This window comes from Centropristis striata, chromosome 5 (assembly GCF_030273125.1).
Source record: "Centropristis striata isolate RG_2023a ecotype Rhode Island chromosome 5, C.striata_1.0, whole genome shotgun sequence".
Classification (NCBI taxonomy): Eukaryota; Metazoa; Chordata; class Actinopteri; order Perciformes; family Serranidae; genus Centropristis; species Centropristis striata.
In genome coordinates this window covers 6022044-6036815 of record NC_081521.1, presented here as the reverse complement: position 1 = coordinate 6036815, position 14772 = coordinate 6022044, and the positions used below count along the sequence as shown (strand labels likewise).

The 14772-nt window shown below is 38.3% G+C and overlaps 1 protein-coding gene across 1 annotated transcript in view; it reads left to right on the top strand.

Moving 5' to 3' along the window:
• dnah12 (dynein, axonemal, heavy chain 12) overlaps positions 1-14772 on the top strand; it is a 46494-nt gene that overhangs the window by 1227 nt on the left and 30495 nt on the right. Inside the window, exons 3-22 of the mRNA XM_059333111.1 lie at positions 1980-2067; positions 2165-2191; positions 2291-2480; positions 2578-2641; positions 2734-2892; positions 3005-3200; positions 3611-3799; positions 4458-4611; positions 4699-4790; positions 6034-6212; positions 6315-6450; positions 6912-7037; positions 7133-7267; positions 7819-8012; positions 8091-8319; positions 9069-9254; positions 9355-9555; positions 10277-10471; positions 10548-10669; positions 10774-10909. Coding sequence (XP_059189094.1) covers positions 1980-2067; positions 2165-2191; positions 2291-2480; positions 2578-2641; positions 2734-2892; positions 3005-3200; positions 3611-3799; positions 4458-4611; positions 4699-4790; positions 6034-6212; positions 6315-6450; positions 6912-7037; positions 7133-7267; positions 7819-8012; positions 8091-8319; positions 9069-9254; positions 9355-9555; positions 10277-10471; positions 10548-10669; positions 10774-10909 — 2998 coding nt within the window. The remainder of the gene's footprint in view (positions 1-1979; positions 2068-2164; positions 2192-2290; positions 2481-2577; positions 2642-2733; positions 2893-3004; positions 3201-3610; positions 3800-4457; positions 4612-4698; positions 4791-6033; positions 6213-6314; positions 6451-6911; positions 7038-7132; positions 7268-7818; positions 8013-8090; positions 8320-9068; positions 9255-9354; positions 9556-10276; positions 10472-10547; positions 10670-10773; positions 10910-14772) is intronic.

Sequence of the window (14772 nt, the reverse complement as noted above, 5' to 3'; positions counted from 1 at the left end):
GATCATTTCACTCAAAAAGGATGTAACAAAGGATGGTTATTGGCATAGTAATTGTAAATTATGTAACTTAAGAGAAATAAATGACTTAGGCAATTTTTTGAACATGCTTTTGTGGCTTAAGCAAAATATGGTAACACTTTATTTTGAAGGTGTCTACATAAGACTGACACAAGCCTGTCAGAAACATGACATGACAAGTATCATGAGCATTGATGTTACTTCAAAGTGTCATTAATGTTCATGACACATCCCATGTCATGTTTATGACACGCTCATGTCACTCTTATGTAGACACCTTCAAAATAAAGTGTGACCATATCTTGCTTAAGTCACAAAGGAATGTTCAAAAAAAGCATGTATTGACAAAAATTGACTTAGGCACAACTATAAGAGAATGATCCCAGTATCTAACTGAGGCAGTTAACCCTCTAGAGTCCATCTATTTCGCATGTTTTTTTTTACACTAATAACTTTATTTATATATCATATCGTCACCCACCCTGTTAAAATAATCGCCTAACTCAACTAGCCATTAGCCTAACTAAAGTTTTGCAGGAAACACAAAAAACTTCACCAAAAGTGTAACATATGACATTTATTGATCATTTCACTCAAAAAGGATGTAACAAAGGATGGCTATTGGCATAGTAATAACACTGTGTAAATTATGTAACTTAAGAGAAATAAATGACTTAGGCAATTTTTTGAACATGCTTTTGTGGCTTAAGCAAAATATGGTAACACTTTATTTTGAAGGTGTCTACATAAGTGAGTGAGTGACACAAGCCTGTCAGAAACATGACATGACAAGTATCATGAGCATTGATGTTACTTCAAAGTGTCATTAATGTTCATGACACATCCAATGTCATGTTTATGACACGCTCATGTCACTCTTATATAGACACCTTCAAAATAAAGTGTGACCATATCTTGCTTAAGTCACAAAGGAATGTTCAAAAAAAGCATGTATTGACAAAAATTGACTTAGGCACAACTATAAGAGAATGATCCCAGTATCTAACTGAAGCAGTTAACCCCCTAGAGTCCATCTATTTCGCATGTTTTTTTTTACACTAATAACTTTATTTATATATCATATTGTCACCCACCCTGTTAAAATAATCGCCTAACTCAACTAGCCATTAGCCTAACTAAAGTTTTGCAGGAAACACAAAAAACTTCACCAAAAGTGTAACATATGACATGTATTGATCATTTCACTCAAAAAGGATGTAACAAAGGATGGTTATTGGCATAGTAATAACACTGTTTGTAAATTATGTAACTTAAGAGAAATAAATGGCTTTTTGTGGCTCAAGCAAAATATGGTAACACTTTATTTTGAAGGTGTCTACATAAGAGTGACACAAGCCTGTCAGAAACATGACATGACAAGTATCATGAGCATTGATGTTACTTCAAACTGTCATTAATGTTCATGACATATCCCATGTCATGTTTATGACACGCTCATGTCACTCTTATGTAGACACCTTCAAAATAAAGTGTGACCATATCTTGCTTAAGTCACAAAGGAATGTTAAAAAAAAAGCATGTATTGACAAAAATTGACTTAGGCGATTATTTTAACAGTGTGACGATATGTAGACAAGTTGAGAAAGCTAGTTAAAAGTGCAATCACAGGGGCTTTCACACAGTGTGACATTTATGTTTCTAGACCATTTTTAAAATTTGAATTTTCCTTTCTACATTGAATAACTATTTTTTAATTTACATGCAAAAAGAATGTTTTATAGTTTTATTATTTGTGACTTTTATGCTTATTTTGTGTTTATAAATAGTAAAACAAATTGGTACATTTCCATAGAAACCTGTGTCTTTTGTTTGTATTTTGGGTTCCTGGCAGCTTTATACTAAACTAGTATTTCATTAAAGAAAGAAGAAGAAAAATCTGACTGATAGCCAAGTTTGTGTCGAGAAAAAGGAGTGACGGTTTCTTGACTGAATTATTACAGGGTGTCTAGAGCAATGGAGGCTTACAGGCGGAGCAAAGAGAGGGGAGCAGTGTGCAGCCAGTCACTCGAGCCACAGTTTCCACCTTCTGTATGGCAAATATCTACCTATGCACAGATTTGAATGCAAATTTATATTCAATTATTGCACATTTATAATGTTGTAAATTTCTATACTTCCTTTACAGATGCTTAGTATGGAGCGGAAGAATAGGGTAAGGTGTTTTTTCTTTTGTATTAAATGTGACCTGTGAAGAGACTATACCCATATGTATGTCATGCCTCTCTTTTTTTTATCTTGGCCTCATTTACAGATGAACTACACGTTCCTGAAGCGGTGTGTAGAGAACCGCCCGATTGCTCCAATCCAGCAAGAATGGTTGGACTCCATTGTGGCCAGAGTCTCGCCTAAACTTAAAGAGGGCCACGAGACAAATAAACTACTACAGGAGCTCTGTAAGGAAGTCAGCAATGACTACCACAATGTGATTGTCAAGCACACAGGTATTGCAAATTATTTGTGTGTGTGCGTCTGTGTTTGCAGAGAACATGTAGATTACAGCTGAACCATGTCTTATTATGCCACATTCACTCCCTTTAGTGGACACAGTACTAAGGAATCCAGAGACAGAAGAACCCGACAAACAGACCGCTATGCAACCAAAGTGAGTGTCCAGTTTACACAAGTGGTTTATCCAGAGTAACCAAATAATAGTTTGTATGTTTTTAATGTCCTTTTGTGGAATACATTTTGCAGAATTTTTGATTTCTCCCAACCCTGGCATGATAAATTTGTCAGAAGATGCAAGACGATTGAAAGAAATTTGCACATTCTTCATCCAGTAATGCAAACTGTCTTGGATATTGGCCACACAACATTTTCTCCCCTGGTCCTGGTTGATCTTTCAGGATGCAGGTATGGAAATACACCATGAATTCAACATGGTGCTACTAAAAAAAGCACATAACTTTTGATTTCTAACATGAAAATTTGAAAGTTTCTTTTTGGTTTAATTTTGTTTTTTTAGGGCTTCAGGACCTGTGGACTGTAAGAGTTTACAGAACAAAATGGCTGTGGAGTGTAAGAGGACAGAAGATCGTATCATGAATACCTGGTTTCCCAAAGTCATCCACTTATTAACAAGTGCAAAAACATTGGAGGGAGTTAAAGAAGAGAAACTGGACTCCTTCTATGATTGTGCATCCACCCTAATCTCCAATCAGGTGAGACAATGCTCGCTTGATTTTGGGCTTGATGTGGATTTGCAAAGAGTCAGAATGAACACTTTCACAGTATTTAAATTAAAGCTGTTTCACCCAAAACTGAATGAAAAACAGTACTTGGTTGTATCAGTTATGTTATACTCTCCAAGGTTGTATTTATAGCAAGCAGTTGTTAAAGACAAATAAAAAGACCACTAAAAGATACCTCGAATGTTGAAACTTGTCAGTGTTTATGCTTTTAATAATGCATAATTTAATCGGTCAAGGAAGATTATAAGATATAATCTTATCACTTTCCACAAATGCTTAAACCCATTCTAAACCCATTGATGTTTCAAATAAAAATTCTATTCTGGAATGCACAGTATATTTTTGGTGTGCTCATGGACATTTATTGCTGTTATTTACAGTTGAAATCCCTACTTCAGACAAGTGTAGAGGAGTTTGTCAAATTGTTTGATCCAAGCAATCAACACCACTTGCCCCTCTTTCGTATGGCCTTGACATTTGATGATGAAAAGATGGAAATATACCCCACCTTACAAGATCTGGAAGCTGCTGTTTTTGAGATCCTTAATGCCATCACTAACACCCTGCAGGTAAGGTTATGTGCAATATCCATTTAACCCATAAGAACCCATGGTGACACCCATGTATCAACCACTTTTAATCTTCTAGAATCTCCCATATTTAGCTTTATGCTTCACCTTAACTCATTAAATCCCTAAGTGACGTAAACTGTGTGACTGGAAACAGAAATGTAAAAGAAGCTAATTTTAAAAAGCTTATTTTTTGTTACTAGGCTAAGTTTAAACCCATTTAACAATTCTAATCCGTTTTAGGGTGTGCTGTGTTGCATTTAACTTGTTCTGACCACATTTCCTGAACAAATTAAAGTCACAATTTTGATATGTGTTGTGGAGATGCAAAAGAAAAAGGCAAATTTGTGTCTCTGTATGCAGAAAATGTGTCTATTTTTTTTCAATCTTAAAATAAAAAAATATCATAAACATAAATACCATAAACCCCCATTGTAACGTATATATGTCACATCAAAAATATTTGACATTTAGGGGTATTATTGTTTTTTAAAAACATCAGAAATGTGTTCTATGTGGTCCACTTATAGAACACATCCTTTAAGGATAACTGGGTCTGGGTTCTTATGGGTTAAAGGGAATTGGCCACTTCACAGCACATTTTTCATTTAAAACTTGATTTTGACGCTGATATTGATATGTGTGAATTGATCAACAGAAAGTACAGACAGTCCAGTCCTGGCTGGCACAAGCCGTATCTACGTTTGTGGATGCCAAAGTAGCTGATCACATCCATGCATGGGCTCAGATCACTGTGAAAACCGCTGTGCACCAGCATCTAGAGGAACCTGACAAACATTTCCAGACCTATGGTGATGTTCTATAATTCAATGATTTCCGATCATCACCCCATTTATTTTAATTATATTTATCCATTATTTCTCTGCTTTATTTTGCAGTTGACAACTATGACTGGCTGGTCAATGGATCTGCACAGGCTAGAGTGGAGACGTTCATTGAAGAGGAGCACTCTTTTAATGACTATATCAAGGTAACAAGTAATAAAGTTTTATTTTTGCATCATATGCTATAGACCAGGGATTCCCAAAGTGTGGTGCGCGGACCCCCAGGGGTGCACGGGCTGCCGATAGGGGGTGCGCGAGATGAAATTGTAATGGCGGTCTAATAATTACACAATTACATTTTTCCCCCACACAATAAAGACGTGTAAATAAACATTTCCTTTGTAAAATGTAAAATCAAAAACTGTAATATTAATTGATTAATCATTTTTTCCAACCTGTGTTATGATGACGGTGTTGTACTCATTTAGGCCCCGTTCACACGAGGACGGTCTGAACAGAAGACGCAAAAGTGGCGTCGCGTCTTCACTTTTTATTCCTTGTTTAGACGTGCATTTTCGGGAGGAAATCTGCGTGCATATGGTGACGCAAAAGTGTGTGAAATTCGATTGTATGCAGCCAGGCGGCATCACTTAAAGCGATAAGAGCATCTCTGGGCATGCAGAAGTTTTCACGCCACACATTTTCATCAGCTACTCCTTCCACAAAGTTCTCCACCATCACTAGATCTCCCAGGTGTCGTTCACAGCCGTCTGGCTCGCCTCCGACGAATTGCTGCATCCAAAATGTGATAGAGGTAATTCCAGATCCTTCTCTGTTCAGTAATACTATCTCTACATATCCTGTACATTTGGTGGAAAGACTCCTGTAAGTTTATTAGAGCTGCCAGAGCAGCTTGAAGGTCCCGACGCATGGAAATAATCCCACGTTTGTTTATTTTCCTGTACTGGAGCATGTATGTGACGTAAACACATACGTGACGTGAGCAGATCTGAGCAGAGTTTTGCATCTTGGCAGTGTAGACGGACACGCTACGGCGGAGCGTATTTAACTTTTCCACTTTGGAAGGTGGTTTCAGATTTTTGCGTCTTTAAGCCCCAAAAACGCCGTCACCGTCTAAACAAAAGGCACTTCCGATAAAATATTTTGTCGTTTTTACCCGCAAGCGTCCTCGTGTAAACGGGGCCTTAAACTTGCTGCATTTTTTGTTCAACGCAGCTCAAAATATTATAACATTTTCCCCAACTTATCTGCTTTCCTCCTCTGATCCTGAGCCTGAAGGTGTGGGGGATTGGGGGTGTGTCAACCCGGTTGGGACATAGATTGGGTGCGTGGCTAAAAAAGTTTGGGAACCGCTGCTACAGACCTATTCTTACTTTCACATCAGTTTTGCTGATGACTGTCAATGTGTAATGTCTCTGCTTTCTAAAGCAAGTGGAGGAGTTTCGTGTTCTGTCAAAGGAGATTAACAGCCTCCCAGCAAAAGCCCACTTCTCGATGGTCCATCTGGACTGTGAAGAGCTGAAACAAGGGCTGGCCAACAAAGCCAGAAACTATGCTGAAATACTTCTGAAGAAACTGATCGCCAGCCACCATGAGAAAAATCTACAGTGAGTCACTTCTTGTTACATTCTTTAACAAATATCTTTCTGCCAATGTGTTTCAAATACTCAAATGATTTTTCTTATAATCCTTTTTGTGTCTGTGCAAAGGATCTGCTCTGAATTTGAAAGCATCAGAGAGAAGGCTCTGAAAGTACCACAGAGTACAGAGGACATGACACAGATCATTGAACACATTGAGTTCACTAAGACAAAGGGTCTTGCAGAACTTCATGAAAAAATAAAGGTGAATAACCTGATGATTGGTTCTATCTGTTGTCTCTTAAACTCTTTTATATACAGTACAGGCCAAAAGTTTGGAGACACCTTCTCATTCAATGCATTTCCTTTATTTTCATGACTATTGACATTGTAGATTCATCAAAACTATTAATGAACACATGTGGAATTATGTACTTAACAAAAAAGTGTGAAATAACTGAAAACATGTCTTATATTCTAGTAAGCAAAGGGTGGTTACTTTGAGGAATCTAAAATACAAGACATGTTTTCAGTTATTTCACACTTTTTTGTTAAGTACATAATTCCATATGTGTTCATTCATAGTTTTGATGCCTTCAGTGAGAATCTACAATGTAAATAGTCATGAAAATAAAGAAAACGCATTGAATGAGAAGGTGTGTGTCCAAACTTTTGGCCTGTACTGTACATTCTAACAGCATTTACTGCCACATTGTGTTCTGACAGGAAGTGTACTGTAGACTGATTTACCTCCTGGATGTCCACACCGTTGAGCCAGAAGATCTGGAGCTAAATAGGACCGTCTTTCTCTGGCCGCAGGAAATCCTCAAAGCCTTTGATCTCAGTGAAGAGGTAATGCTCTTCTGTTTGACGACAACAATACAGCTGTATATCATAGTTGTTTGTTTAAGGATAACATCTTTCTGGACGGCTATGTCATTTTCCAGGTGATGCAAAAGGCCAAGCAGAAAGGGGAGCAGGAGCTGCTTGCTAAAAGAGAAAAATTAATGGTACAGCTGGAAAAGTTGGGACGTAGGATAGAGGAGTTCCCACATTGCTCTGAGCTGGATATGATGCAGCAGGTACAGTGACATTCGAACTTTAACCCATTGACGCCTGAAACGCCTGTAAAACCTCTGGGCGATTTTAAAATAAGCCCCTAAAACCTGAAGTTTTTCTGGAAATTCAACAGAAGTGTCAACGCTTCTACTAAATAATCGATTTTTCAGCCTCTGTAGCAGATAGAAATGAAATTCAAAAAGTATTTGAGAGCATATACAAATACTACAAAACGCAAATACTACTATCCGCTTTCCAGGCTTCAATGGGTTAAGATAAAACTTATAAATCATAAATCGAATAAATGATAAATCTTCTCTTTTAACCCTCTATAAGAAAGTGAATCAGTGCATATCACAAGATGTGTAACAATTCCTTCAAACAAACTTGAACCTGAAATAACTCTATAGTAATGTTAAAATATGCCTTTAAACTACTCAGTCACTGTCAGTAAAATGCAAGTGGGGATCAGAACTGTACAAAAGCATTATAAAATCTAATTTTAGTTTGATTTTCTCACAATCAAATTATATCCAATGTCAAATTAACTGTCTTGTTATCACTTTTTGGGCAGTATATCACGGATGTCAGAACAGTTCAGAAACTTCTCCAGGAGGCTGAGGAGGCGATCGTCTTCATTAACAAAGAAGAAGCTTTTTACAACTGGGAGCTAACATCTTACCCAGAAGTTGAGGTCATCAAAGACAGTATTGAACCTTATCAGAAGCTGTTTGGATTTGTGCTCAAATGGCAGCGCACAGAGAACAGGTTTGATTTCAGTTTGATGTGCTGCTGTAATTAAATAAAACATTTTCCCCAATAACTTTTTATTTTCTTTGTGAATAGATGGATGGATGGTTCCTTCCAGGAACTAGATGGAGAGAGCATGGAAGTAAAAGTTGATGAGTTCTTCAGGGAGATCTTCAAGATGCTCAAGTTTTTCCAACAGAAGCAGAATAAGGCTGAGCAAGAGATGGAGAAGATTAGTGGGAAAACAACTCCGCGAGGGGGGAAGCAGGAGAGCCCCACAGTACTTTTGTGCTCCACTGTAATGGAGCAAATCAAAGGGTTCAAGGTACTGATATTGATGTTATTTAAGAGCTGCTTATTCATGAGTATAGACTTCGTATCGATACTCAAAAAAGTATCGATACTAAAACGTTGTATCCGGATACGATATCCCCCCCGACCTTTCGTTTCAAACTGACCTATTACTGATGTTATTGTGGCCGGTGGCTCGCATTAATGTTGGCCGTGTTATTATTAGCCATTAGCCGCAGCTAGCAATTAAAGGCTGACGTCACGTTAATGATTATAAACAACGTAAATAAATAAATCAGGCACGTAGTATGCCCATATTACGTTTATTGACACAGCGTCAGTATACATAAGCATAGAATTAATAAGTTTACATAAATGTTGGTGACTGAAAAGTGTTATTTTCTCTCTTGAAGTCCCAGAATGAAGCAGAGAAAAGTCGACTTATCAAGCTTGCCTAATGTTGTGCACAGCATAGAACCTCAAAATATTGTTCTAATTGTTATTGTTTATTGTATTTATTTATTTTTTGCACTACCTCAGACCTGAAGCTTGTCATCATAGTTGCAGTTTCTTTTTGCACTGTTTTTTATGATAAATATTTAACCTGTGGTTATGTACATTTTTACAATTGCATTTTTCTTGTTAATAATTTTGGGATCTTTGTTTTTATCCTTGTGGTATTGAAAATGGTATCGAGTATCGAATATTTTCCTGAGTATCGGTATCGTGATGAAAATTTTAGTATCGTGACAACCCTAATGTGGACTGTGTTTGTATCAACAGGACCATATCCCTGTAGTTTCCATCTTGTGTAATCCAGGCATCAGAGCTCGTCACTGGGAGCAGATGTCTGAGATAGTGAGCTATGACCTCACTCCTAACTCTGGTACTACACTACGCAAAGTTCTCAAACAAAACCTGGCTCCTTACCTGGAAGATTTTGAGTCTATCAGCGCTGCTGCCAGTAAAGTGAGAAATCCTGGAATCTTGTGTGTGTTTTTCCACATAGCTGAATGAAATCTAAATTGACAAGCTGAATGTTATATTCCCTCACAATGTGTCTCTACAGGAGTTTTCCCTGGAGAAGGCTATGCAAACCATGGTACATATTTGGGATGGTATTTCTTTCCACCATCAACCTTATAGAGAGACCGGAGTGTCCATCCTGACCGCCTTGGATGAGATTCAGACAATGCTAGATGACCAGATTGTGAAGACTCAGACTATGAGGGGGTCACCTTTCATAAAACCTTTTGAAAGTGAGATCAAGGTGAGCTTAAAATTTTAGAGAGTTTATTCACCTAAAGCATGGGTCTCAAACTCACGGCCCGTGGGCCAGTTGCGGCCCTTGTGACGATATTTTGTGGCCCTCACTTTGATATGAAAGTTTAATGTGAGTTTTATATGAATGGCACTTTACCGTGTTGTGTGTGGAAGGTCCCTTTATTTACTTTTTTTGGTAATTTTTTGTCTTTTGTTAATAATTTTGTGTCTTTTTAAAAATAATTTGGTGTCTTTTTTGGTAATTCTGTGTCTTTTTTAATAATTTTGTGTCTTTTTTAAATAATGTTATGTCTTTTTTGGTAATTGAGTTTCTTTTTTGGTAATTTTGTCTTTTTTTAGTAATTTTGTGTCTTTTTTGGTAATTCTGTGTCCTTTTTTGGTCATTTTGTTTCGTCTTTAAGTAATTTCATGTTTTTTTAGTCATTTTGTGTCTTTTTTGGTCATTTTGTGGGTTTTTTTGTAATTTTGTGTCTTTTTTGGTCATTTTGTGTCTTTTTTTGGTCATTTTGTGTCTTTTTTGGTCATTTTGTGTTTTTTTTTTGTAATTTTGTCTTTTTTGGTCATTTTGTGTCTTTTTTTGGTCATTTTGATACTGCCTCCAGTGGCCCCTAGGTAATTTGAGTTTGAGACCCCTGACCTAAAGATAATGACTGCATGCTCCATGGGAGTTTTACTGTCAGATTAAACCGTTTGTTCTGTGACCCCAGGTATGGGAGGGACGTCTGCTTCGTATCCAGGAGACCATAGATGAATGGCTGAAGGTGCAGGCCCAGTGGCTTTATCTGGAGCCCATCTTCTCTTCTCAGGACATCATGCAGCAGATTCCAGAAGAGGGACGACTTTTCCAAACTGTTGACAAAAACTGGAAAGAAGTCATGAGGCACTGTGTTAAAGACCCTAAGGTAGTCATCGAAAAAGTTTATGGTGGAAAATCTGAAAGATGAACTGCTTGTGCTAACTGATGATTTGTAATTGTAGATTCTGCCAGCAACCTCGCTGCCTGGTTTGCTAGAGAAACTGCAAGATTCTAACAACCTCCTGGACAGCATCATGAAAGGACTGAATGCCTATCTGGAGAAGAAACGTCTCTTTTTTCCACGGTAAACAAATGCGATTTAGCAGTGTTTCTTTTATCCAATTGTTTGTTAATATCACAGATTTATATCAGATTAGATATCAGACTCACTACCACTGCTGCTGCCAGGTTCTTCTTCTTGTCCAATGATGAAATGCTGGAGATTCTGTCTGAGACCAAGGACCCACTGCGAGTGCAGCCCCATCTAAAGAAATGCTTTGAGGGTATTTCCAAACTGGACTTCCTACCCAATCTGGATATCCAGGCAAGGCAGTCGCACATGTTATTGTTACATTACACACCATGGTTTATACATTTTTATTCACAGGCAAAAGACGAGAAAACGTCTTTTACTTGCAATAAACAGGGTTCATACGGGTGCTTGAAATCTTTGAAAATGCTTGAATTTTAATGTTGAATTTCAAGGTTTGAAAAGTGCTTGGACTTTGGATTAAGTGCTTGTAAATGCTTGAAATTCTTACTGTATTTCTCTTGCAATCTGACTATAGATAACCGCATTTTCAATGGAAAAAATATATAAACTGAATAGCCTATAGCCTATAATCTGAAATGAAGACCGCTCCACCTGTGTCTTCTTGTTTCTGAGATGTTTCTTGTTGCTCTACCCTGTATCTATCAGGGTCCCTAATACCAAGTCCAAGATGGCAGCACACGTCTCCTTTTGTCTCTGACTGTGTCTGTTTGTTTTACTAATATGATTGAGTGACTGAATGTTTTTTATGTAAGTCATCTGCGAACATTATCATTCAAACATGTTTCCATTCATGACTTTTTTAAAAGTGAAGTAGTCGCTTACTTCCACGTTATCTCGGGACGACCTGGATCACCTCTCCTTGGACTATCGGAGCCTGTCGCCTCGCGGAGCTGAGAGGACACGCCGTTGACCTATCTAAAGGGCAGTGCATGTCCTGCTGCTTTTTGCTGCTGTCCGGGGCTGGCTTCGGCTGTGTTTGGGATCCCCGCTGGTCCAGTTTATTAACTTTGTTTGGAGCGATGTACCGGATTGATTTCCTGTTTACATCTGACGACACGACACGTTTTGCCCTCAGTTGATCGGGTGGTCGGGAAACCACGGAACGGATTCCTGAGGACTCTCCCTGCACTAATGTGTGGCGTCGGTCGTATTGAGGCGAAATAGTTTTGGCTGCTTTTCTCCTCGTGTTTTTGGGATCTCAACATACAATGTCGCTGCTCGTGGCTGCCTTTTTCCTATTAATTTGGAGCGGCACCGGGGAAAACCCCCACGGGACCAAAAACTCCCGTCCAGTAAATTCTACTCCGGTTTTACCATGCCGGGGGACATGCGCTGCTGGCAGTCCACTGGGCAGTTTGTCACCTATGACTCTTCTGCCCCCTGCATCTATGGACCTGACCCGTTTGGTCAGCCTGATGGCTTTACAAGACAACTTTACTATTCCTTCAAGTTGCCTTCGTGACTTTTTTATATTTGTAAAGATTAAAAAGGATCCTTTACACAAATCTATAAGGTCTGATTATAGGTGTGTAATTGTTCTGTTGCTGCTGATTTCAGGGAATGTTCAACCTAACCCAGGCCCAGGCTCTACTGAGTCTGCTGTTATTTGTAACACCCCTGCTGAATTTAAAACAAGGTCTGGACTTGGTTTCATCCATTTAAATGTGCGCAGTATGATTGCAAAGATGGATATGATTCGTATCTGGGCTCATACAACTGATGCTGATGTCATTGTCATATCTGAAACTTGGCTAAACAAAGCAGTTTCAAACAAGGATATCAACATTGACGGCTATAATGTGTATAGGACTGACAGACCCAAAAAGGGTGGAGGGGTTGCAATCTATGTCAAATCTAAGTTTCATGTGAACATCCGTTTCTCTACATCAGTGAGTAAGCAATTTGAACTTCTGGCTCTTGACATGGAAATCTCAAAAACTCTCCACATCACTGTCGTCGGCTGCTATAGGCCACCTTCAGCTATCAGCTGCACCTTACCATCGTTAATGGAACTTTTATCTGGGTTGAAGTTCAATGAAATTGTCCTTATTGGTGACCTAAACTGGAACTGGCTGCTACCAGCATCAGACGATTTTAAAGCTTTTTGTGATTCGTTTAATTTATTTCAGATTGTTGACAGCCCTACTAGACCTAATATGAAATGTCCGGAAAAATCCTCTTTAATTGATCTTATTTTAACCAATGTTCCTCATAAATATTCTGCTGCTTCTGTTTTTGCCAATGACATCAGTGACCACTGTGTCATTGCAACTGTAAGAAACACAAAAGTTCCAAAAACTAAACCGCGTGTCATCATAAAGCGGGACAGGAAGCATTTTGTGGAGCAAGCATTTTTTCATGACCTGTTTCTATTTGACTGGGAGAAAATTAATGTCATTTCTGATGTTGAAAATGCCTGGAAATTCTTTTATGATGGTTTTATTGAAATTGTTAACAAGCACGCTCCTTTTAGGAAGTACAGAATAAAGGGCAGGGATAATGCATGGTTCACGCCAGAGTTATCCAGTTTACTCCATGAGCGCAATGTGGCATGGTCTAAGGCCAGGAGTACTGGTCTTGGATCAGACTGGTTGCTCTTCAGGCAGCTGCGAAATGCAAGCACAGTAGCAACTAGAAAAGCCAAAGCTGATCATTTCCTCACTGAAACTTCTAATAACCTAAACAATCCGTTGAAATTCTGGAAAACCATTAAATCAATAACTGGAAATAAAAATGGTATTGAGCTACCTCCATGCATTGTCAAAGACTCTACCCAAATTTATGAAAAGGCTGACATGCTTTGCTGTTTTAATGAGCATTTTATTGCAGCTGGTTCACTTTTTAACTCTCAAAACACAGCTCAAGGCTCCTCTGCTTGCTCTGTTTGTAGTTGTCTTTTTGAGGGACAAGCTTTTACTTTTGGCGCTGTTACACACTCAGAGGTGCATAAGGCTCTGAAATGTTTAGACACAAAAAAATCAGCAGGTCCAGACCATCTTGAACCCTACTTTCTAAAGTTAGCTGCTGATTTTATTGCACCACCTTTAACTTATCTTTTTAATTTATCCCTGGAGACAAACGAAATTCCCCTTATTTGGAAGTCTGCCTTTGTTCTCCCACTGTTAAAAGGGGGGGACCCCACTGTGCTAAACAACTATAGGCCCATTTCCAAACTGTCTGTTCTGAATAAGATATTGGAATCCATTGTAAGCCAACAACTGAAGGAGTTTTTATCAACAAACAGTATTTTATCTGAATTTCAATCTGGTTTTAGGAAACAATATAGTACATCAACAGCTGCTTTAAAAGTGGTAAATGATTTTATTGAATTTTTAGACCACAAGCACCATTGTGCAGCCCTTTTTATTGACCTATCAAAGGCTTTCGATACTGTGGATCATGCCTTATTATTAGAAAGACTCTGCAGCATCGGTTTGTCTGATCAAGCTGTCGGTTGGTTTAAAAACTATCTATCAGATAGATCTCAGTGTGTGCGAGCAGAAGGTATTACTTCTAGCTTCCTTAATGTATCCAAGGGTGTGCCACAGGGATCGGTTCTAGGACCTTTATTATTTACTATTTACATAAATTGTCTGGATTGTAAAGCCCCAAACACAAATTTTCACTTTTATGCCGATGACACTGTGATATATTGCTCTGCGACTACCCCAAATCAGGCTCTCAGTCAGCTCCAAATTGCTTTTAACACTGTGCAACGTAACCTGTGTGATTTAAAACTTGTTTTAAATGCTGAAAAGACAAAGCTCATGCTGTTCACAAAAGCTAAATCAAAGCCCTCGGACCTCCTTCCTATCACCACTTTGCAGGGCTCTGTCATTGAATCTGTGTCTCAATATAAATATCTGGGAATTATAATTGATGATGCTCTCTCTTTTAAACCTCATATCCAGCAGCTTTTGAAAAAACTAAAGATAAAATTAGGTTTTTACTTTAGAAACAAATCTTGTTTTTCTTTTGAAGCTAAAAAAAGACTTGTTGCTGCAACCTTTTTGTCTGTGTTGGATTATGGTGATGTTTTATATATGAATGCATCTTCAAAATGCCTACAATCTTTGGACACGGTCTACCATGGAGCACTGAGATTTGTTACTAATTTTAAAACCCTCACGCAC